The sequence below is a fragment of the Physella acuta genome, unplaced genomic scaffold (genome assembly GCF_028476545.2).
Source record: "Physella acuta isolate Inbredline_101_S28 unplaced genomic scaffold, ASM2847654v3 ptg000700l, whole genome shotgun sequence".
Lineage (NCBI taxonomy): Eukaryota > Metazoa > Mollusca > Gastropoda > Physidae > Physella > Physella acuta.
Genome location: NW_026732219.1, coordinates 50,864 through 76,740, shown reverse-complemented (window position 1 = coordinate 76,740; position 25,877 = coordinate 50,864). Strand labels below are relative to the sequence as shown.

Below are 25,877 nucleotides of genomic sequence, written 5' to 3'. Positions count from 1 at the left end.
GCTGTAACGGTACTCCAGTTATCGTGTTTACAGACACACATACACACACAGTAGTACGAACACATTTGCAAAACTATGTTTCTCCGACTCAGGTAGGTGTAAAACGTCGATATCTGTGAAAATCTCGATTTTTTTATTTGCACGATTACAAGACTTTCTCTTTACTTCGTATATACGATATTTTTTTTTTCTTTTTTTTTTGGCCTCAGACATGTAATTTACAGCGTCAGTTGTGTGTTCGCTTTAGTATTACAGTTTTCATCATCGGCTCGTGAGGACTGATATAGATTTACAATAGTAATATTTCTTTCTTACTTGTAGCCTACTTTCATTCATTTAAGATGGTTTACTTATACATAGATCTAATACAAAACGTCTAAATATAAAAAAAAAAAAATTAAAAATAAAAAAAATAAAAAACAACCTGAAAATGCAAATGTGTAATTAAATGATGATTCAATGGATTTTTATTTTCCTCGGCGTGGTGGGTGAGGGGGGGGGGGGGGGGGGGGACGGGGTGTAATTTGGGTTTTTAAGTAGTGCTGAAATAAATGTGTGATTACAGAGAATTAAAGTGATACAAATTTTAAGCAATCGGAAAAATTATGTTATTACAACAAGACACATCAAAGCAAACACATTCTTCCCTTTCAAACATCTATATCTATACAGTCCTCAATTATTTTTTTATTTTTTTTTTTGTTTTTTATTTTTTTGTTTTTTTAATCAATTGTTTTAAACATTTAAATCAGTAATAATAATTTGTTTGATAGTTTTACACAGCATCAAAGATATGAACATCAATTGCATATATAATAATCAAAGAGAGAAAATAAAATGGCATAAGACTAGACTAAAATAAGGTGTGCAAACTCGGTTTCTCTTGACTGCTTAGTTTACTGTGCTCAGTCCTTAGCTGTGGAGTCAAAAGTTCACATTGTAGCCACCCATGGACAGAAATAGAAACGACCGTGGGAGAAGTGTCTCTGTAATACTCAAACTGATCTATTATTCCAAAAATTTCCATGACATTAATTTACCCTTAGCGATGAAGGCACGCTACCTTGAAATATCCGCCTGTCCGGTTGAGTGGGGGGGGGAGGGGGAATGTGTGTGTGTGTGTGGGGGGGGGGGGGTGAGGTGTGTATCTCTTTCTACCATTCAGGTTGTACACTTTTAAAAACCTGGGAAACAGAAGACTGTTCTAATGTTAATTTACTTGAGGGCTGATCGAGTGATGTTTGGCTTGAGACTGTCTAAATTAAAATTAATACTTTATTTATTGCTTTCCTGTACATTTTTTCCCCAGTTAAGTGAGAGTTCCCAGTCTATGTCTTAGCTTTGCTTGAAATATTTCTGCTAAAAGTATCGTCTTGTTTTTGTATTATAAGTTCATTAAGCGTGTGGTAGAAATGTTTTTGTTCTTGTCTATGTGTTGGGGCGTATATATTGATGATTGTTATTTCTGTATTATCAATATTCAATGTGATGCAAGCTATCCTGCCCTGTTTATCCGTGTATGTACTTTTAATTTTGTGTTTGTCTGATGTACAAAGTATACTGGTTCCTCTGCAGTTGAAACCAGTAATGTGCAGTGAGTTTTTGATGCCGATGTATGCATCTAGTTTAATTGCTTCTTCTGTAGTTCCAATGTTAGTTTCCTGTAAAAGTAGGATGTCAATATTGTGTTTATTTATTACGTTGTTTATGTCATGTGTTTTGTCCCTAGCCCCCCTGATGTTCAATGTTGCCAGAGTTAGCATGAATTATTTGGGGTTTTCTTTCGAACATCTGTTTCTGGAGGGCTGGATGGTGGTGGTCTTTTAACGCCAAACTTTCCAGCCACTGGTTTGCTATCCAGTTGGGCCCTGGTCACGGCCCTTTGAGTTGGCTTTACTGTGGGTAATTGTTTTTTACTTGAACTGATTGCTTGACTATATGACAGTTGACCTGATACCTTTGGAAAAAAACAACAGAGATACACGGATAGTATTGTTTCAATCATTATAAATGCACACTGATTAAACAGAACTTTCCCATTATTTCTACAAGTAAATTCTTTAATTCAGCTAGCTGTTTGCAATTAAAATTTGAGCCTGATAATAATCGAAAATTACGAAACAAAGGTTAAAAACAATCATTTTTATAAGAAATAAAAATAATTTTAATTTAATTGACACTGTAAACAATGTTTTGCACTTTTTAAAATTATTTATGAATTTCTTTTTACATGTAGCCTTTTTTGGGATCAAAGTTATAGGTTATCCTTATTGGTTAATTAAAATTTATAAGTGGAAAGTAGCGTAGGCGAATTCATTAAATAAATGTTCTTGGTTCGAATCATAATTAAATTAATTCACAATAAATTTAAATGAGCAAGATATAAGCCTACATTTTCCATATACAAATGTATCTATTAATATAAAGGCTAAAGTGGAAAAAATTTTCTTAATTTGTAATTGTTAGTCAAATATGTGGCTATGTTATTAAATCAAGCTTTTACATCTTTCGTGAATAAATCAACATTGCTAGTTTGATGCTGTTTTAGAGGTGTTTGAATACAGGCTCTTCGTTGTCTTATCTACAGCTCAGTCACAATTCCTTGTAGCGAACATTTGATGCAGAATTAAAGTAGTTTACTGATACAAAATTGTTTTCTTAAAATTTTTTTATAAACGTTTTAATTAGAGTAACTGTGACCTAACCTCGGATAAAATGTAAACGAGAACTGCAATACTTTCATTCATTTTCAGAACTGTGCGTTAGGTATGAGATGTATTTCTTGAATATTTTAAATTAAAGAATTGAAAATAGTTCTGATGAATTAATAAATCAATTGCTAGGTTCTGAACTAGATGCATTAAACTTTTTAAACGTCCTAGACACCGGCCTTTATTTTACAAAATTTCAAAGTACACTGTGCTTTTCTCTTAACAATATTTTCATTTCACGTTATATATATATATATATATATATATATATATATATATATATATATATATATATATATATATATTTAATACTGTATTTATAACATCAAATTATAGTATATCCAGTGCCATATTTAAAGTGCCGTATTTATAGTACTGTATTAGGTGTATTTGGTGATGGGGGTGGGGGGAATGATAAGGTAAAAACCGAAACCTTGTTCAAGATTTATCCGCCCCTCATCTGCTGTGTGGTTTTCTACAAACAGTAATCATTTTAATACATTGGTTCGTCTAGTTATCCAAACTGTAATAATTTATTTTAAATATATACTTTTTGTAATTTTTTATCTTAATCCCCCCACCCCTCAGACATGTAATTTACAGCGTCAGTTTGCCTTGTCGTGTTCGCTTTAGTATTACAGTTTTCATCATCGGCTTGCGAGGACTGATACAGATTTACAATAGTAATATTTCTTTCTGACTTGTTTTTTCATTATTTTAGGATAGTTTTCTTATAATAATACATTGCATCTATTTACAATTATGTTTTAGACCTAAAATGCAAATGTGTAATTTAATGTTATGTTAAAATTGCGATTATTAAAGAAAGAAAAAACAAGTTCTCCCCTAAGAATCACAAGATCCAAAGGTTAATGAAATGGAAGTGTTGAACCTTTACTAGTATACGTGTCAGTTATTTGATTTAGCTAGTTGTTTTCAATTAAATTTAGTTTCTAATTAAAAATTAAGAATTTTAAAAGTTTAAATAGCAAACAAAATTTCATACATAAATATAAAACGGTATATAAAACTAAAATTGCTGTGGAGCTGGGCCTTGTGTCCATGCAGCTGTCAGCTGTTTGTATACGCTCTACTCCACCTATTCTTAGTGTTTTTATTTTGTTTAAAGTTGTTTTCTAGTATAATATTTTTATGAGTTATGAAAATAAAATAATATAATTATTGTGGATCTGGCGAGCCGCATCCTGACATAAAAAGAGACGCATGAGGCTCGCATTGGCCGGCTCTCTTGGCCAAAGCCCGAAGAACTTAGCACTAAGATCGTATTTCGTACATTGTTCGGCCAAGTCCGAACCGCTTAAACTTGACAGCGTATTTTGTACATTGGCCGGCCAATGCGCGCACTGGCCAGGATGTCCTGGCCAATGTTCTATCTAGACTAAGTTGTGATCGCATTTTCATTATTCTGGGTGTGTTTTCATTGAGAGTAACGTATTGTTTAGCTCTTGTTTGTATAGCATTCTATAAGCAAGGCGACATGGATCAAAAGGGCCGTCAAACTATGAGACAGACATAGCAGATGGCTGTCAAAAGAAAAAAATGTAAATCCATGTTAGTTTCCATATATGGGCTCTCGATAAAATAGTTACCGAGGAAGATCTTGAGAACATTGAACAAGAAATGGAGGTTGCCATAAATGCAACGACATCCTCAGCTAGCACATCTACTGCCGTGGCGGAACGCCCAGAACAGACAATAATGTGGCCAACAGATTCTGTATAGTTTGTGAAAAACATTGTAGTGCAGCTCATTCTTTTGGATCCTGTAGCAACGATGTCCATGCTATTTGTGGAATACCCAATGAAGTAGACGAAGGGTACGGAGGGAACATTACCTGCAGTTTGTGTCACAACAAACAAGACATCATGGAACACAGATCAGCAGCTCATACTGGTTTGCAAACTCAAGATGCTAAGATGCTTAAAACATTAAATACAAAATTTAAAGATGGTGAAATGGGTGACAATGTACACATCCGTTTTCCAGATGTTGACAGAGGTGATCCCCGAAGCGTGTTTGCAGACTAGGGGCCAAGGCTACACTCGCTGCAATTGCACAACTAAATGCACAACAAATCGCCGCAAGTGTAAAAATAACAAGCTGCTATGTAATTCTAAATGCCATAAAAGTTCAACTTGTTGTAACAAATGATGTTATTGATAGATTGAGACTATAGCACAATACAAAAGTTGAATGTTTCTGTCTTTTACTTTAATTAATAATCAATAAAGACTTAATTTAATGATCCTTACGGCATAAAAAAAACCCAAAGTCTGCTCATGATTTTCTAATTCGGACTTTGGCAGGTCGTCCCTAGCCAGATGATCTTCTAATTAAGACTTTGGCCGGTCCACCATGGCCAGTCTGCGGATTGCCCGGCCAAAGGCCGAAATCAAGCAAAGTTTCGGACTTTGACCGACCTATTTGAGGCGATTTGGCCGGCCAATCCTAGCATTGGCCGACTTCGGGCTTTGACCGTAACATATATATATATATATATATATATATATATATATATATATATATATATATATATATATATATATATATATATATATATAAAGTACTGTATTTATGACATCATATTATATTATATTATACAGTGCCGTATTTAAATGGCCGTATTTATAGTACTGTATTAGGTCACACCTTTAAAAGGTAAAAAATACTACTATCAGTGTCGGTTTGGTGTAGGGGGTAGATAATAAGGTAAAAACCGAAACCTTGTTCAAGGGTTTCCCGCCCCTGATCTGTTGTGTGATTTTCTACAAACAGTAATCATTTCAATACGTCTAGTTATCGAAATGTAATAATTTATTAAAATGCGTATGCATTTATTATAGAGACGAAACAAATGATGAACCCAAACATTCAGAACAGACACAACATTGAAAAAACTAAATTTTTAAATATATGAACATTATTTTTTTTATTCAGCTAGCCATTTATTTAAATTTATCGTCCAATTAAAAATTAAGAATGTTAAACAAAGTTTTAGAACAAAAAATTTTATACTCAAATTTTAATTTTTTTTTTTAATTCCTTTTATAGAAAAAACCAGTTCACGTTTAATTCATTTATTTATCAAATTAAAACAACAGAGCTTTTTTTTTTTTTTTTTTTTTTTTTTTTTTTTTTTTTTTTTTAACAGAGCTAAACGGAGTATGCTTCAAAAGTAGTAGAAAGGAGGAAATTGTTAAAACTGAACTTTTTTCCTCATGTCTACAAGACAATTGTTTAATTCAGCTAGCTGTTTGTAATTAAAACTTGAGCCTGATAATAATTTAAAATGACGAAATCAAGGTTAGACAATCATTTTTATATGACTTAAAAATATTCTTGTTTTAATTTACAATGTTTATATTTTTCAAAATTATTTATGAATTTCTCTGTACATGTAGCCATATTTGGAATCAAAGTTATAGGTTATCCTTCTTGGTTAATGTAAATTTATAAATGAAAATTAGCGTAGGCGAATTAATTAAATAAATTTTCTTGATTCGGATATAATTACATTAATTCATCTGAAATTTAAATAAGCAAGATACAGGCCTACATATTCCATATACACATTTTTTTTTTGTATCTATGAATATAAAGGCTAAAGTGGAAAAATGTTTCTTAGTTTATATTTTGTTTGTCAAATATGTGGCTATGATGTTAATCAAACTTTGACGTCTTTCGTGAATAAAATAGCATTGCTAGTTTAATGCTGTTTTTAGAGGCGTTTGAATACAGGCATTTCCTTGTCTTTTATACAGTACCGTTATAACTCTGTGTAGAGAACATTTGACGCTGAAAATAAAGATATTGCTGAATAAATAATAATATTGTATTGCTTATCTCTTATATTAGCTTTTCAAATTAATTTAACATTGCCCTTACCTGATATAAAGAGTTAAACCTGAACCGAGATTCTATCAACAAAACTGTCAATATTTAAAATAAACCTGGAGTGATCTCCCCTAAACGATCTCGAATATTCTTATATAGCTCGGAATATAGACATGATTTTTATTTACTTAAACTTTAAAAAATAGAATCGAATCTCGTAGAAAAAAGAGTTGCACACCAAACGAACGCAAAAATAAAAGTGCCTAATAGTGCGGAATATTATTAGTACTTTATAAATTTACATGCGTTTTTTGAGAAATCGGAAATAGCGTACATTAGTACTTCCGGTAAACGGAAATTACTAACAATTTGACAGAAGGTAGAGAATTAGATCTTTAACTTACAAGTGAAATTTCATTTATCTATCTGAAATAGTACTCAAGTTATAGGCTTTTGAAAAATTCAAAGTAGAAAAAGTACCACTTCCGGTTATCGGAAATCGCTCACAGACAGATACGGATCTACGATTTTGATAAAATACTTATATATGAAATTTCATCAATCTAGCAGTAACGGTACTCAAGTTATCGTGTTTACACACGGACACACAGACACACAGACACACAAACACACACACAGACATACGGACAAGATTGCAAAATTATGTTTTTCCGTATCAGTGAGGTGTAAAACGTCGAGATTTGTAAAAATCTCGATTTTTTTTTTGCACGATTACAATACTTTCTCTATACTACGTATATACGAGAAAGTAAAAAGGTGACATTTGTTTTACAGAGGCATTATAGTGGAACTCTTCTACTATATTCAAACCAAAACCTTAGAGAATTGTCTATCAACTTTTACAGTCTAGAGTTTAGATCTTTGACGTTTGTAACTAAGTCTCTCGCTTCCCCATACCCTGTCATCCATTTTACTAGCCGAAATCATAAAAATTATCACCTTTAAATAAGCTGTAGGTCAGTTTGACAATCATATAGAAGTAGAAACAATACATTATACACAGCCCATTCTACATAATATCTCTTTTGGATAGCTATATGATTCACATATATAGAGTTACGATAAACGTAAATATTCCCGTTCTAATTTTGGCGCATTCAGCCAGTTATGTAAATAAATATGTATATTTTAAAAAAAAAATCAGGTTCATTGGAATCAATAATTATATAGTGCACATTTATTTTTATTAACGAAAATATTTAATCAAGATACGGATACTATAGATTCACGATTATTTTAATATTTAACAACACTATACATTTACAAATTTCTTTTTCAGAAACTAATGCAGGGAGGTAACTAACTGATATGTATAACCAGCTGCTTTAATAAATACAACTATAGTTAACAGTAAACTCCGTAATAGAGTCAAAGATAAAAAAATACATGCTTTTTGTTGTTGATATTATTTTGTTTTATTATTTGAAATGTCTTTATATTTGATATAATAAATATATTTATAACGCTTTTGAAAACATTATATTTATGGGCTTCAAATGTCCCAAAAGGTCCATCAGTAAAATTCCTTGTAGAAAATGTTCATACAATGAGTGAGTTGAAACTAACAGGAAACTGTTTAAAAGGCAATGGCTATTTATAGATCGACTATATGGCAAATTAGGAATAAAGTCAGATATTTTTTCACAAAATACACGGACATCGAGTTAAAAGAAATATTTCAAGCAAAACTAAGACATAGACTGGGAACTCTCACTTAACTGAGAAAAAAAAAGAAATATACAGGAAAGAAATAAATAAAGTATTAATTTTAATTTAGACAGTCTCAAGCCAAACATCACTCGATCAGCCCCCAAAGTAAATTAACATTAGAACAGTCTTCTGTTTCCCGGGTTTTAAAATGCACAACCTGAATGGTAGAAAGAGATACCCACCTCAACCCCCCCCCCCCCCAACACACACACACACTCCCCCCCCCCCCACTCAACCGGACTGGCGGACATTTCAAGGTAGCGTGCCCTCATTGCCAAGGGTCAATTTTATGTCATGGAAAGTTTTGGAGCGATAGATCAGTACGTGATTACAGAGACACTTCTCCCACGCTCGTTTCTATTTCTGTCCATGGGTGGCTACAGTGTGAACTTTTGACTCCGCAGCACACTAAATTAAGCAGTGAAGAGAAACCTAGTTTGCACACCTTATTTTAATCTAGTTCTTATGCCATTTCTTTTTTTTTCCCTTTGATTATTATATATGCAATTGATGTTCACTGTTCATGTCTTTGATGCTATGTAAAATCTATCAAATATATTATTATTACTGATTAAAATGTTTAAAACAATTGAATTAATAAAAAAAAAAAAAAATCTACCCCCTCCTCTCTCCCCCTCTATCCACTTTACCCCCAGACATGATAACCCCACAATCCCTTTAACTGTTCCAACGACCCCACCACCCACCGCAACATCAATATCCAGAACTTATTTATCTTGTCTCTTTCCCCTCATCTTTCACACTGCAACCTTTTGAAAACTAAATGCGACCACTACAACACCCTTTCAACTAGTCAACTTAAGTTGTTTCCCTACATAGAAAATGTTTCACTGTCCCATTGACCCTCTCTGAAAAATTTCCTTTCCTCTACCCACCCAGACTTCTGACACTTTCATTTGACCTTCACCCCTTTTACTGTCATCCTTTGCAATTTTTTTTTATAATCAAATACATGACATTATGTAAATATTCATTATGTACATTTGCAAAACCTTTCGTTTTCATTTGGTGTTCAAAATTATGTTTAAAAATTTGATGTTGATGTACTTGTTTTAATTGAAAATAAAAGTATTTAAAAAAAAAAAAAAAAAAAAAAAAAAAAAACCAGTGGTAAAAAAAAAAAAAAAAAAAAAAAGATTAAATTAAACCAGTGTTAAAAACCAAAAAAAAAAAAAAAAAAAAAAAAAAAAAAAAAAAAAAAACTATCTTAAAAAAAAAGAGACTATCTACCATTAGTTAACCATGTAAAATTTTGTGGGGGAAAAAATTGCCATGTTAAACTACCAAATAAATTATTATTACTATTTTAAATGTTTAGACTAAAAAAATAAAAAAACTGCGACAGGACGGCTATAGATATAGATGTTTGATAGGGAAGAATGTTTGATTTGATGTGTCTCATTGTAATCAAAATAACATTCCGGTTGCTTAACATTTTTATTAGTTTAATTTTCTGTAATCCCAAATTTATTTCAGTTCTACTTAAAAGCCCAAACCCCACTTCAGCCCACCATGCCGATGGAAAAAAAAATCCATTGAATCATCATTTAATTACTCATTTGCATTTTCAGGTTTTTAAAATAAAATAAAATTGTAATTAAAAAAAAAAAAAAAACAAAAAAAAAAGCAAATAAAAGTATTTTTAAAAAAAAAAAAAAAAAAAAAAAACGAATTGAGTTCGGACACTGAACGTATTTAACAAACTATTTAACAGTTGAGGTTGCTGTGTAAATTATAATATTTTTACTTATTATTGTTATAAACCATAATTCTTTTAAAGTTTTTAAATATCCTACAAAAATATAGGTATATTTTTGTATTAAAAAAACAACCACGTATTAATAAATACCCAAAATTTTACAATTCTCATCATTAAATCAAAATATTTTAAAAAAAAAAAAAAAAAAAAAAAAAACTGTTTAAAAGGTTCTCGTCCCCTCTTGTCATTTGATCAGAATTTTGATACAGAACCTCAGTGGCAGTTGCTTAAAGAACTGTTTGTGCAGATATTTGGTACACCTAATCACCACCCAAAAAGTCAACCCTTCTTTGATCATGAGTTCACCTTCTCCATACAAGATAATCGCATTTGGTTTAGAAATTATCAGATTCTGGCTGAAGAAGGTTCACTAGCTGAAATAGGTCCACGGTTTGTTTTGAATCCAATTAGAGTTTTTGCTGGGAGTTTTGGAGGTGCTACACTTTATCAGAATCCTCACTACATTTCACCCAATGATTTCCGTCGGGTCCTGAAGCACCAGAAGTCAGACAAATATGTGCACAGAGTTGAGGCTAAAGTCTCTCGCTTGCAGCGCACACCTGAATTTTCCTACCAGTTAGATCCCACAGATGATGTTTTTAATACAATAACAGAAGATCAACTAAAGAAATAGCTTTTGTTTTTGACATTTGTACAATAAATAACTTAATAATAAAAAAAAAAAAAAAAAAAAAAAATAAATTGTGTAGATCAACTAGTTCTTACAATTTGGTTCTAAACCTACTGGTGCTTATAGCAATTGAGTCAAAAATAAAACCTTAATCAAATAATGTATATTCCCTGTAGGGTACAACATCATCAACACATCGAACCGTATCTGATTGCAAAAGAACACAAGTGACAACATGTTTTCTCTATCCAGTGAGCCGCATATATCTCAAATCGAACCAAATCATGACCCGCTTACTATTAGATGTTTACAGCAAGTATTCTAGCTCAGTGGTTCTAACACTATTACTATTTAGAAATGTTAGGTGAATGCCCATTTTAAACTGGTGGGGTTCGGTAAAGGGGCTAATGAAACTGGTGGAGGTTCTGTACCGTCAAAAATATTGAAAACCATTGTTCTAGCTAGACTAACCATGATGTATTTGTGTTGATCTAATAGTTAATTGTTGTGCATTGCTTCAATATCTATCAACTGAATCAGTCAATGAGTTTAAATTTAATGTTTTTAAAAATGGTTACTTTGCACAATTATTTGATTGAATATTGTTAGCCTTAATAAAACCGAAAGTCATGTTGTAATCATTTCACAATTATTATAAAATAATCAATTTTGCTTGAAACATACGCTTTCTGGCAATAACAATTTGGAACTATTTGGAACCAGCAGTTCAAGCCTATTGTTTCTTTTTCATTCCATTGCATCAACAAATTTGAGAAAAGCGTTAAAAGCCGTTGCAGAACAGTTCTTGATTGAAAGTTTTATATTAAAATCAGTAAATTTAACGTTCTTAAAATCTAAGGGTTTTTCTTTTATATCTACATGTCCATTTTTAAAATAACTGGTACTTAACTAAACATTCAATTTAACAACGTTTTACCTGTTTATTATGATTGTTTGGTTTGTTTGGTTCGTTTGATTGTTTGTTTTGTTTGATTTTTTGGTTTGATTGGTTGTTTGACTGTTGATGTGTTGTTTGTGTTAGGTGTGTTTCAGACTATTTGTTTCGTTGGTCCAAAAATAACACTTAGACGCACCCTGGGTGCTCTGTATTAAATTATTCAGTTTACGTTGATCACCCACCGTTATAGACTTTACCACATCAACTTTGGTTTAATTGTCTCTTTATTTCGTTCTGTCATGATCATTGTTCCATTATAATCTCAGCAAAAAAAAAAGAACTGATTAAGAGTCGTCAGTCTGATCTGAAAGGTAAACCATACTTTTACAAATAAAATAAAACAGTGAGATATTTAAACGTCCTTATCATACAATGTAAATATATTTGATATTTTTAAAAGGTCATATAATAATATATAATCATATTTGTGACATTTAAATGGCTGCACTATCTATGATATGGTATATCCTATATACAATATAACTATATCTAATTACGCTGGGACTTAAATATGTATAAATTGGAGTGCTACGTATTATTGCGACACTTGTCTAGCAGGTTTTTACCAGGGGTCTACATGATGTTCCGAATTTCTCTAACCGGCCCAGCATATGTGTGGCAAGGGTCTAACATAGACCACGTTGTCAGGATCGTGAGATATACTGGAAGGTAAACCGTCTAGTAACGTGTAGTCTGAGTTATAGAAAGCTGAATTTTTTTTTCTATATATACGGTATGTAACAAATAAAATTCGAATGCGTTATGACACCGTGCTATGAAACATTGACTCAATTAGAACACTCCATGGGAGGTTTCTGTGAAAATATATTTCTTTTTTTTTGCAAAATTTCGCAATTTTGATGAGATAGTAGGGCATGTCCAACATTGAGACAGAGGTCAGTGATGAGATAGTAGGACCAGTCCAACATTGAGACAGAGGTCAGTGATGAGATAGTAGGGCCGGTCCAACATTGAGACAGTCAGTGATGAGATAGTAGGGCCAGTCCAACATTGAGACAGAGGTCAGTGATGAGATAGTTGGGCCAGTCCAACATTGAGACAGAGGTCAGTGATGAGATAGTAGGGCCAGTCCAACATTGAGACAGAGGTCAGTGATGAGATAGTAGGACCAGTCCAACATTGAGACATAGGTCAGTGATGAGATAGTAGGACCAGTCCAACATTGAGACATAGGTCAGTGATGAGATAGTAGGGCCAGTCCAACATTGAGACAGAGGTCAGTGATGAGATAGTAGGACCAGTCCAACATTGAGACAAAGGTCAGTGATGAGATAGTAGGACTAGTCCAACATTGAGACAGAGGTCAGTGATTAGATAGTAGGGCCAGTCCAACATTGAGACAGAGATCAGTGATGAGATAGTAGGGCCAGTCCAACATTGAGGCAGAGGTCAGTGATGAGATAGTAGGACCAGTCCAACATTGAACAAAGGTCAGTGATGAGATAGTAGGGCCAGTCCAACATTGAGACAGAGGTAAGTGATGAGATAGTAGGGCCAGTCCAACATTGAAACAGAGGTCAGTGATGAGATAGTAGGACCAGTCCAACATTGAGACAGTGGTCCAGATGAGATAGTAGGACCAGTCCAACATTGAGACAGAGGTCAGTGATGAGATAGTAGGACCAGCCCAACATTGAGACAAAGGTCAGTGATGAGATAGTAGGGCCAGTCCAACATTGAGACAGAGGTCAGTGATGAGATAGTAGGACCAGCCCAACATTGAGACAAAGGTCAGTGATGAGATAGTAGGGCCAGTCCAACATTGAGACAGAGGTCAGTGATGAGATAGTAGGACCAGTCCAACATTGAGACAGAGGTCAGTGATGAGATAGTAGGGCCAGTCCAACATTGAGACAGAGGTCAGTGATGAGATAGTAGGACCAGTCCAACATTGAGACAGAGGTCAGTGATGAGATAGTAGGACCAGTCCAACATTGAGACAGAGGTCAGTGATGAGATAGTAGGACCAGTCCAACATTGAGGCAGAGGTCAGTGATGAGATAGTAGGGCCAGTCCAACATTGAGACAGAGGTCAGTGATGAGATAGTAGGGCCAGTCCAACATTGAGACAGAGGTCAGTGATGAGATAGTAGGGCCAGTCCAACATTGAGACAGAGGTCAGTGATGAGATAGTAGGGCCAGTCCAACATTGAGACAGAGGTCAGTGATGAGATAAAAATGAAGGTATAAAAAATTAAAATACATATTTGCCAATACTTTTTATTTCTCTAATTTGGAAAAAAAATGAAACGACAGGGAAACAACGCGAACAAAAAAGTACAGTGTCATCAGTTTTAAAATAAATTTACAATTAGATGTTAAAAATTAATTAGCATAGTATTATAAAAAACAAAACAAAAACGTTTTTTTTTAAAAAAAATATGTAAAAACTATGATTAAAGCTCAATCACATTTGAAGTTTTCTCATATTATAAAATTCAAACACACTTAATATAATGTAGACATTTATCTAAGACTAGCTTTAGACTACGATCACTCTACGAAAATTGATACAACCAACTAAGAATCAACTACTACCCAACCAAGACTGTAATAATCGCAAAACCAAACAACTACGACCTAGATCTAAAGTGTGTACTATTTTCAATTATTTTCTTTTATAAATAAATTTAAACAACAGAGCTACACGGAGTGTTGTATCGCTCGTGATAGATGAACCAAAATTGTTTAAACTGAACTTTCTTATCATATCAACAAGTCAATTATTTAACTCAGCAAGCTGTTTGCAATTAAAACTTGAGCCTGATAATAATTGAAAATTACAAAACAAAGACTAAGCGATCCTTTTTATAAGATAGTAAAAAATATTCTAGTTTTGATTTACACTTTAGACAATGTTTTGTATTTCTCAAAATTATTTATGAATTTCTTTGTACATTTAGCCATTTTGGGAGCAAACTCGTAGGTTATTCTTCTTGGTTAATTTAAATTGATAAGTGGAAACCAGTGTAAGCGAATTAATTAAAAAAAAAAGTTCTTGGTTCGGATTTAATTTAACTAATTGACAAGAAATTTAAATGAGCAATATAAAAGCCTACATTTTCCATATACAAATATATTTTTGAATATAAGGGCTAAAGCAGGGGTTCCCAACCTTTTTTGACTCTAGAGCACATTCTAAAATATCGGAAGGGTGGCGGGCACCACCTATTTTAAATCGACAAACTCCTTCCAGAGGCGTAGCGACCCTTCCCGTCACCCGGGGACAAAACTTTCGATTTGCACCCCCCCCCCTCTAACTTTCGATTTGCACCTCCCCCCCCCCCCTCAAATTTTCGATTTGCACCCCCCTCCCCTCAAACTTTCGATTTCCATCCCCTTCAATAATGTTTATAAAAAAAATTCTGTCTCTGTCGAATAGTGAGAGGCGGGCACATACGAATCGTTCGGCGGGCGCCATGGCGCCCGCGGGCACGGGGTTGGGAACCCCTGGGCTAAAGTATCTATAATACTTTATTTACGACACTTCATTATATTATATATAGCGCCATATTTAAATTACTGTATTTATAGTACTGTATTAGGAAACATTTTTAAAGGTAAAACATGCCAATACAAGTGTCTGTTTGATGATAGGGGGGGGGGGGGATGACAAAGCAAAAACCGAAACCTTGCTCAAGCTTTACCCTCCCCTGATTTGTGGTGTGCTTTGCTACTAAAAGTAAATATTAAATATAAATTTCATCAACCTAGCTGTAACGGTACTCAAGTTATCGTGTTTACAGACACACACACACACACACAGACGTACGGACAAATTTGCAAAATTATGTTTCTCCGACTCAGGTAGGTGTAAAACGTCGATATCTGTGAAAATTTCGATTTTTTTTTTGGCACGATTACAAGACTTTCTCTTTACTTCGTATATACGATATTTTTTTTTTATTGTCCAAATAAAAGTTTAAATTTTAAAAAAAAATGTAACACTGACATCGCTGTATAAATACATTTTAATATTTTTTTAACAAAACAAAAAACAAACACTAGTTTGCTTTTTATTTAATTATTTATGAATGTATTAGCTTACTTAACGGTATTTTGGATTGTAGTTATGAGTTGTCTTTCTTGAATATTTTAAATTAAAGAATTAAAATAATTCTGATGAAGTAATAAATCAATTGCTAGGTTCTGAACTAGATGCATTAAACTTTTTAAACGTCATAGACACCGGCCATTATTTTACAAAATCTCAAAGTACACTGTTCTTTTCTCTAAACAATATTTTTTATTTCATTTCACGTTATATATATATATATATATATATATATATATATATATATATATATATATATATATATATATATATATATAATACTGTATTTATGACACCATTAAATTATATATAGTGCAATATGTAAATTTACCGAATTTATAGTATTGTTTTTGGTAAAATTTTTAAAAGGTAAAAACAGGCCACTACAAGTGTCGGTTTGGTGATCTGCTGTGTGGTTTTCTACAAACAGTAGTCATTTTAATACTTTGGTTCGTCTAGTTATCCAAATTTTATAGTTTATAAAAATGCATAAGCGCTTATTAAAAAGAAAAAAGTGATGAAAGAAAAATTTAAGCAGCGATCAAACATTGATAAAATACATTTCTCGTATATATTTATAAAAATCAATTTTTCAATTCAGCTGGCTGCCTCATTTAAAAATGAAGTAAAAAAAAAATAAAAAAAAAGGTTTTAACTCTAAAAAAATGAATAAACGAATTCTAATATATTTAGATAATAAAATAATAAACACTAGTTTGCGTTTTAGTTAATTATTTAATTATTTATGAATTTTACTTTTAAATCGTCCTAGCCACCGGCCTTTATTTTATAAAATTTCAAAGTACTCTGTGCTTTTCTCTAAACAATCTTTTGTTTTTCATTTCACGTTATTTTATATATTTCTATAATACTGTATTTATGACACCGTATATGTAGTGCCTTATTTAGAGTACGGTTTTTATAGTACTATGTTAGGTAACACCTTTAATACGTAAAATAATACCACTACGAGTGTCAGTTTTGTGATGGGGGCGGGGGGGGGGGGGGTGGAAATGACAAGGTAAAAACCGAAACCTTGTTCAAGCTTTACCCGCCCCAGATCTGCTGTATCGTTTTCTACAAACAGTAATCATTTTAATACGTTGGTTCGTCTAGTTATCCAAATATTACACTTTATTAAAATGCGTAGGCGTTTGTTATGTTTTATGTTATTTTTTATCTTAATCCCCCCCCCCCCACCCTACCCCTCAGACATGTAATTTACAGCGTCAGCCTGCCTTGTTACGTTCGCTTGAGTATTGCTGTTTTCATCATCGGCTGTAAATACTACTTATCACCCCAAAGTCAACAGTTAACATAGTCAACAATTGTTTTACCATAAATAACCATGTAACATAAATGTATGTATGTGCGTGTGTGTGTCTGTTTTTCTTTTACGTATTAGTACACCTTTCATCTAATCGCCATGAAACTTTGGGAAGTTGTTCAGATTACTCTTGTGAAGTTATCTGAGAAAAGAAAATGTTAAATTCGCATGTATGGCACCCCGGCAGGGCGCTATTCTATTGTTCTATAGGCCTATATATATACTGTATATAAAAAATAAAAGTCGGATGCGGTTCAACACCGTTCATCCGAGTGCCATGAAACTTGTGGAGTATGGGTGAGAATACTCACGAGAAGATTTCTGCGAAATAAAAAAAAATATTACTATTTGCGGCGCCAGGGAGAGTGCATTTTATGTCAATTCATGTTTTGGCGACAAGAGTTCCATATCGGCTATGTTAGCACTTGGCATCCTTTAATCGGGCGTGCTGCAAAGCGGGTAAGGAGTACTAGTATATTCAGAACCAAAACAGCAACAAACGCAACCGCCGGAGCCTCGTCGATTGCGCGACCCAAAGCGCCCTGGGCTCACATGCGAGCAATAAGGCGCCTACTTTCGTTTTATAAAAAAGGCTGTACACTAAAGACATGATAGGAAACAACAATCGTTGACTTAATCAAATCATTCACTCCGGCTTTTTGGCAGGGGGCGATTTGGCGCCCCGGGCTTAGTCGTGAGCACCATGGCGTGATAGGCTATAGATACAATAGGTTGCTATAATCGCTCACTAAATGAATCAGGCGCGTCTTCGACGTCTCTGCAGGTTGCGATTTGGCGACCAGGGCTATCTTGCGAGTACTAAGCGCCTACCTTATTTTAAGGAGCATTCTACAATACGACATTCGATGATTAAACCAAGCGGTAGTGTAATCAGGTTCACTAGAGCGCTACTTTCCGTCCTCGACACTTAGGTTGTGAGTGATTAACGGTGAATGATTAACTTACACTAAGTTACACTCAAGGCTTTCATACAGCAGGCCATGGTGATGGGCGGTAGTGTAGGTAACCAGTGCCGCGATAAATATGACCTAAACACAGTTTTGTTTACATTTAAGTAACTCAGTTTTATAAAAAAAAGGAAGTATTTTGGGAGTAAATAAATATTCTAATAAAATAGCGAGTGTTTATTGTTTATATTTATTATTATATCGTTCATTACCGAGTGTTGCAGACTATAACTTTTAAGAGTTTTAAAAACGAAATACTATAATTATTAATATTTGTGCTTGAGTTGAAGAGCCGCACCTTGACATCAAAAGAGCCGCATGCGACTCGCGAGCCGCAGGTTGCCGACCCATGGCCATGGACTTAGAGTATGTACTATTTTTCATTGTTTTCTTTTTAAGTAAATTAAAACAACAGAGCTACACGGAGAGTTGTGACTCGAATATGTAAATGGAAAACATTATTAAAACTGAACTTTTTCATCATGTCTACAATTCAATTCTTTAATTTAGCTAGCTGTTAGCAATTAAAATTTGAACCTGATGATAATCTACAATTACAAAACAAAAGTTTAATCAATCATTTTTATAAGGATTAAAATAATTCTGTTTTAATTTATACTGTAAATAATGCTTTGTAGCTTTTAAAATTATTTATGAATTTCTTTGTACATTTAGCCATTTTTGGGAGCAAATTTATAGGTTATCCTTTTTGGTTAATTAAAATTTATAAATGGAAATTACCGTAGGCGAATTAATTAAATACATTTTCTTGATTTGAATATAATTCATCTGAAATTTAAATGAGCAAGATATACGCCTACATTTTCCATATACAAATGTATCTATGAATATAAAGGCTAAAGTGGGAAAATGTTTCTTAGTTTGTATTTGATAGTCAAATATGTGGCTACGTGTTTAAAGCAAACTGACATCTTTCATGAATAAAATAACCTTGCAAGTTTGATGCTGTTTTTAGAGGCGTTCGAAAAAAGGGAATTCTTCGTCTTCTCTACAGTACATTTAATACAGAAAATAAACATATTGCTGAATAATTAATAATATTTTATTGTTTATCTCTTATATTAGCTTTTCAAAGTAATTTAACATTGCCCTTACCTGATATAAAGAGTTAAACATGAACCGAGATTCTATCAACAAATATGTCAATATTTTAAAAAAATAAACAAGTTCGCTATCAAGGTATGTAATCTTTATTGTGATTAATTAAACGCCGGTACAGTGGTATCGATCTAGTAGTTTTATTCGATATCCGACATGTTAGATTCGGTGCTTATCATGTGTTAATTAGATTCGATGATTTGTGGGATTCAACATTTTCAATTACTATATAGCGCAGTATAGGGTAACTGTGTATACGTACATTAGGCTTTTAGGCACAGAAAAAAGTGCCGTAAAATATATAAACATGCCAATGCCGGGGTCAGATTAAGGGTCCCGTTCAAACTTAATCCCCAGAATGGCCAATCAACTACTGTAGGTTGATTCCTCTGTAACAGAGACCTTCAGGTTTCTAACAATCAAGTTTCTAACAATCAAATTAGGAATTCATCGTCATCTTCATCATTCCTTTGTGGCCCATGGGGAGCAAAGGGCTGCAACCACACATTTCAAATGTTTGTTTTTTTCAGATAAATGAATATTTTTTCATCTTTTGCTTGACCGAAAGTAAGTTCCCTTTTCAAACTTGACTGTCTATAGTGAAGTAGAGATCAGTTGTTTCTGTGACCTCGGCATATAACGAGATGGTGTGGTCAGCACCATGATCAGCCGCTTTTACTTTCTCTAACGTGAGTTAGGTACCCATCAGAGTTTAGTTGGCAATTTTGAGGGAGCGGGGGGGGGGGGGAGCGGGTGGTATGCTGGGGTGTGACGTAATTTTAGGAGCGGTTTGGCTTTTTGTGACGAGGTGTGACGGTGGGGAGGAGTGGGTTTTAAAATCCTCCAAAAAAAAATGTGACGTTTTTTAAGGACGACCCATATACAAAAAATAATAAGAAGAAACATTGCAGAATTATGATTTCATTTAAATTAAAGAATAAATTAGTGATTCGTGGCCTTCGTTTTTGGGGACCAGCTACATTTATTTATGTTGATATTGTGGTCCATACGTGACAACATTTATACATTGGTCATGACAGCTCATAAATAATATAAACATTTGTTTTGAAGTGACGTCACCACATGACCCATCGAAGCTTCTGGACAACCCTACGCTCCTCCATGGGGACTTTAGGCACGTCCACCAGCACACAGCTCACGTTGGACACGTCACCTGCACGTGCATGAGCAGAAAACACACCAGTTACTGTAAGACTTCGACTTTTGCGTTGTGGACGAAATAAATATATATGTACAATATTTAAGTACATGTTTACAACACAACAATGGTGAGTACATGGTGAGTAGTTGATGGTGATACGTGTGGAGATATGTAAATAAAGTGAGACTGCTATGATGTATGTAGGAATATTTAAATAAAGTAAGACCGCTATTGTATATGTAGGGAGAAATAAATAAAGTGAGACTGCTATGATATATGAAGGGATACGTGAAGTGAGAATACTTTGATACGTGTAAGGATATGTAACTAAAGTGAGTCTGCTATGTTATGTGTAAGGATATGTAAAGTTAGATTGTTATTTGTATAAAGCTGAATAAGTGAAACAGCTATGTTACATGAAGAGATATGTAATTAAAGTGAGACCACTGTTAGTTATGGTGCAATATTTTTCACTTATAAATTAAGTTTATCTATCCCCACCCCCTCCCCCCAGCCCTATACGTAATTACTTAAACAATGGAACACGGCTCTCAGCGTGACTAATGATCCGGTTATAAGGCAATTTAAAAAGTACATTTCTTGAAGAGGAAATCATCCTGCCATATGCCCTTGATCAGGTCAATGTGTTCTGTCATTAGAACCGGGTCACCTGTCTCGACATTTGACCCCCCGATCACGTGGATCTTGTCACCTGTCCAAAAAAATTAATATTAAAATCTCCTTTTTAAAAGAACAAAAACAAATCCTGGTAAATCAAGGGATAGCAACCCATCTAAGAAAGAAAACTCCAAAATAAAACAACCACTGCTTTGTTTGGTGGAGAATTATTTGAATTTGTTGGGCCATTTCCTTTTCCAAAGCCGTTATCAACAACATAACCAACTTTATTACCAAAATCATTTCAAACACCATTACTAACACCAACCTTATATTAAGTTACATGATCAGCCGTACATTATTATTAAGTTATATCTTCGACAATACTCTTGTATTAAGTTATGTAATGGGCCCTACACTAATATTAGGTTATATGATGTGCTCTACACTTGTATTAAGTTATATGATCAGCCATACACAGGCACTTTTTTTGCAATCGCTGTGGCATAAGATTGAAGAGACGGGCTGTGAAAGACTCGAGATATCGAATACCAACACAGGATCTCGATTTTGGGCACTTTAAACTCAGAGATTCGATTCAAAGTTGGTATGTGGGTCAAGACATGAAGACAATGCAATCTGACATTATATTTGAATTAATTGGATGCCTAATTAATATTTTATGAATTAATTAAAACTATGTCCAGATTAGTAGGCAGTCTTATACAACGATTCCGCACTATTATACGCGCGTTATCACGTTCATTAGGTGCGCAATAGTTTTTTAGTCGTGCAACTCTATTGTAAATTTAGAAAATCTAAAGTACTGAAAATAAACCGGGAGTGATCTCCCCTAAACTTTCTCGAATATTCTTATATAACACTACGTGGTATGGCAACTGGGAATATAGACATGATTTTTAATTACTTAAACTTTTAAAAATAGAATAGAATCTCGTAGAAAAAGAATTGCGCACCAAGCGAACGAAAAAACAAAATATGCATAATAGTGCGGAATTTTATAAGTACTTTATAAATTTACATGCGCTTTTTGAAAAAATCGGAAATAGCGTAAATTACTACTTCCGGCCAACGGAAATTACTCACAATTTGACAGAAGGTAGAGGATTAGATTTTGTACTTACATGTGAAATTTCATTTATCTATCTGAAATAGTACTCAAATTATAGGCTGTTGAAAAATTCAAAGTACAAAAAGTACCACTTCCGGTTATCGGAAATCACTAAAAAATTTGATACAGATCTACGATTTTGATAAACTACTTATATATAAAATTTCATCAACCTAGCTGTATCGGTACTCAAGTTATCGTGTTTACAGACACACAGACATATGACATATGGACAAGATTGCAAAAATATGTTTTTCCGACTCATGGAGGTGTAAACCGTCGAGATTTGTAAAAATCTCGATTTTAATTTTTTTGCAAGATTACAAGACTTTTTCTATACTTCGTATAATTCACGTGTAACTGGTGCTGATGACTATATATTTATTGTTCGGTGGGGGGGGGGGGGGATACACCAAACCTGGGGACGCCACTGCCTAGGACCTAGAGTATGTACTATTTTCAATTATCTTCTTTTTAAATGAATTAAAACAACAGGACTACTTTTTTTTTTTTTTTTTTTTATTTTTATTTTTTTATAAGTAAGCAAAAAGAGTTTATTAAAAAATAATGACACAATTGGCAATGATAAAACTATTAAAACCATGTTTTGGTTCCCCTTTACACAACATTTGATCAAGCACACAAACTTTAATACTGAAAACTTCTTTTAGTTTGTATATCATCCAAAATCTGCTGCAGCTCATCATCTTCAAACCTTGCCTCCAAACTAGGTATCAATGATTTTACTTCTTCAGCTGTTTCTGGACAAAGGTTTGCTAAAGCTGCCAGTTCAAATTTATGGAGTTTTTTCTGGATCAACAAACTTCTTACGGATGCAATCGTTTCTCTATTTTTAAATTTGCTGAACCTCTCACGATAATTCAAAGTCTTTGTGAACACTTCAGATTGCTCTTGCTCTTCTTCAGCGCTTTCATTTAGTTTTTTTTTTCTGTGATCTAACAACATTTGTACTTCTGATATCAGCAATGTTTCTGCATTTTCAAATTCTTTTGGAAATTGTAACTCGGATGCACCCTCTTCTTGATTATCACTAGATCTAGTACCAGATTGTTGTTGAGATTGCGCAGCCATTTTGTAAATAAGAGTTACTTCAAAAAACAACAGAACAACACGGAGTGTTTTGTCAAGAATTCACATTATGGACATTGTTAAAACCGAACTTTCTCATCATGTCAACAAGACATTTTTTAAATTCAGCTAGCTGTTTGCAATTAAAACTTGAGCCTGATAATAATTTAAAATAACAAAACTAAGCCTATGCACTCTTTTTTCTAAGACATTAAAAATATTATTGTTTTAATTTACACTGTAAACAATGTTTTATATTTTTTAAAATTATTTATGAATTTCTTTGTACATGTAGCCTTTTTGGGATCAAAGTTATAGGTTATCCTTCTTGGTTAATCTAAATGTATAAATGAATATTGACGTAGGCGAATTAATTATTTTTTTTTTTTGATTTGGATATAATTACATAAACTACATCTGAAATTTAAATGAGCAAGATATAGGCCTACATTTTTCATATACAAATGTATCTATGAATATAAATCCCATGAAATACGGCTCTCAGCGTGACTGATGATCCGGTTATAAGGCAATAAAAAAGAGAGATAAACCCCCAAAATAAAACAACAACTGCTTTGTTTTGTGGAGAATTATTTGAATTTTTTGGGCCATTTCCTTTTCCAATGCCGTTATCAACACCATAACCAACTTTATTACCAAAGTCATTTCAAACACCATTACTAACACCACCCTTATATTAAGTTACATGATCAGCCGTACATTACTACTAAGTTATATGTTCGGAAATCCTCTTCTATTAAGTTATGTAATGGGCCATACACTACTAATAAGTTATACGATCAGCCATACATTACTATTAAGTTATATATTCGGCAATACTCTTCTATTAAGTTATGTAATGGGCCATACACTACTAATAAGTTATACGATCAGCCATACATTACTATTAAGTTATGTAATGAGCCCGACATTACTATTAAGTTATATATTCGGCAATACTCTTCTATTAAGTTATGTAATGGGCCATACACTACTAATAAGTTATATGATCAGCCATACTCTTCTATTATGTAATGGGCCCTACACTACTATTAAGTTATAGGGTCGACCATACACTTTTATTAAGTTATATGATAGGCCAGGGGTCGGCAACCTGCGGCTCGCGAGCCGCATCCGGCTCTTTTGATGTCAGGATGCGGCTCGCCAGTTCCATAATAATGATATTATTTTATTTTCATAACTCATAAAGATATTATACTTGAAAACAACTTTAAACAAAATAAAAACACTAAGAATAGGTGGAGTAGAGCGTATACAAACAACAGACAGCTGCATGTGGCCAGCCCCGTGGCAGTGGTTCCATGCTTTCAACTACCAAAGTGCTTTTTTTTCCAAATATTTTCAATAGTAAAGTTTATTTTAATCAGAAGGCATTTTTGTATGTTTTATCGTGCATTTATTTGACTTGAGTGGCATATTCTTATAGTTATTAGCCTCTAAACTGGGTAGGGATAGTTTTATAATTGGTTTTTATTATCCTGAAAGAACTAGTTGAAATACTTCATTATGTTTTGTGCGAAACATGTGTATGTTTTTATATGAATACATATATTTTCATACTTAAACCCATAAACAAATAATTATTTTGCTTATTCTAATCGAATACCTTAATATGGAAGGACAAATATTAATGGCTCTTTAAAAACGGGGAAATTTTGTAAATTGAAACTTTAGGCTCTTACACCCGTAAAGGTTGCCGACCCCTGGCATAGACCAAGAGTATGTACTATTTTCAATTACATTCTTTTATAAATAAATTAAAACAACAGAGCTACACGGAGTGTTGTGTCAAGCGTCTATCAATAGGTATACATTGCTTAAACTGAACTTTCTTATCGTATCAATAAGTCAATTCTTTAACTCAGCTAGCTGTTTGCAATTAAAACTTGAGCCTAATAATAATTTAAAATTACAAAGCAAAGGCTAAGCAATCCCTTTTATAACATAATAAAATATATTCTAGTTGTGATTTACACTGTCAACAATGTTTTGTATTTTTAAAAATTATTTATGAATTTCTTTGTACATTTAGCCATTTTTGGGAGCAAACTCGTAGGTTATTCTTCTTGGTTAATTTAAATGTATAAGTGGAAATCAGCGTAAGCGAATTATTTAAAAAAAGTTCTTGGTTCTGATTTAATTTAATTAATTAACATGAAATTTAAAAGAGCAAGATAAAAGCCTGCTTTTTCCATATACAAATGTATCTAAGAATATATAAGAGCTAAAGAATCTATAATACTGTATTTACGACACTTTATTATATTATATATAGTGTCATATTTAAATTACTGTATTTATAGTACTGTATTAGGAAACATTTTTAAAGGTAAAAATATGCCAATACCAGTGTCGGTTTGGTGATGGGGGGGGGGGGGTGACAAGGCATAAACCGAAACCTTGCTCTAGCTTTACCCTCCCTGATTTGCGGTGTGGTTTTCTACAAACAGTAAATCTTAAATATAAATATCATCAACCTAGGTGTAACGGTACTCAAGTTATCGTGTTTACAGACACACACACACAGACGTACGGATAAATTTGCAAAACTATGTTTCTCCGACTCAGGGAGGTGTAAAACGTCGATATCTGTGAAAATCTCGATTATTTTTTTTTGCACGATCACAATACTTCCTTTATGCTTCGTATACGAGAATGTAAATTTATTTGTTTTTGTTTTGTTTTTTAGTTTTCTCTTTT

At 33.3% G+C, this 25,877-nt stretch overlaps 2 protein-coding genes across 2 annotated transcripts; one reads left to right on the top strand and one right to left on the bottom strand.

The window, feature by feature from the left end:
• The first annotated feature begins 8,070 nt into the window (after positions 1-8,070).
• LOC131949569 (ribosome biogenesis protein BRX1 homolog) lies at positions 8,071-10,749 on the top strand. The gene is made up of 2 exons (XM_059311414.1): positions 8,071-8,170; positions 10,245-10,749. Exons 1-2 carry the CDS (start codon positions 8,134-8,136, stop codon positions 10,709-10,711), a joined length of 504 nt encoding a protein of 167 aa, XP_059167397.1. The 5' UTR covers positions 8,071-8,133; the 3' UTR covers positions 10,712-10,749.
• An 11,858-nt stretch (positions 10,750-22,607) lies between these two features.
• Positions 22,608-23,159, bottom strand: LOC131949570 (DNA-directed RNA polymerase II subunit RPB4-like). Its single transcript, XM_059311415.1, has one exon. The coding sequence runs from the start codon at positions 23,157-23,159 to the stop codon at positions 22,716-22,718; it is 444 nt and encodes a 147-aa protein (XP_059167398.1). The 3' UTR covers positions 22,608-22,715.
• Positions 23,160-25,877: the final 2,718 nt, after the last annotated feature.

Excerpts from the sequence above, each read along its gene's own strand:
- LOC131949569 (XM_059311414.1), top strand. The coding sequence starts at position 8,134 with ATGAGTGAGTTGAAACTAACAGGAAACTGTTTAAAAG. Across the intron at positions 8,171-10,244 it reads AACAGGAAACTGTTTAAAAG|GTTCTCGTCCCCTCTTGTCA; the intron begins GCAATGGCTATT and ends ACTGTTTAAAAG.
- LOC131949570 (XM_059311415.1), bottom strand. The coding sequence starts at position 23,159 with ATGGCTGCGCAATCTCAACAACAATCTGGTACTAGATCTAGTGATAAT.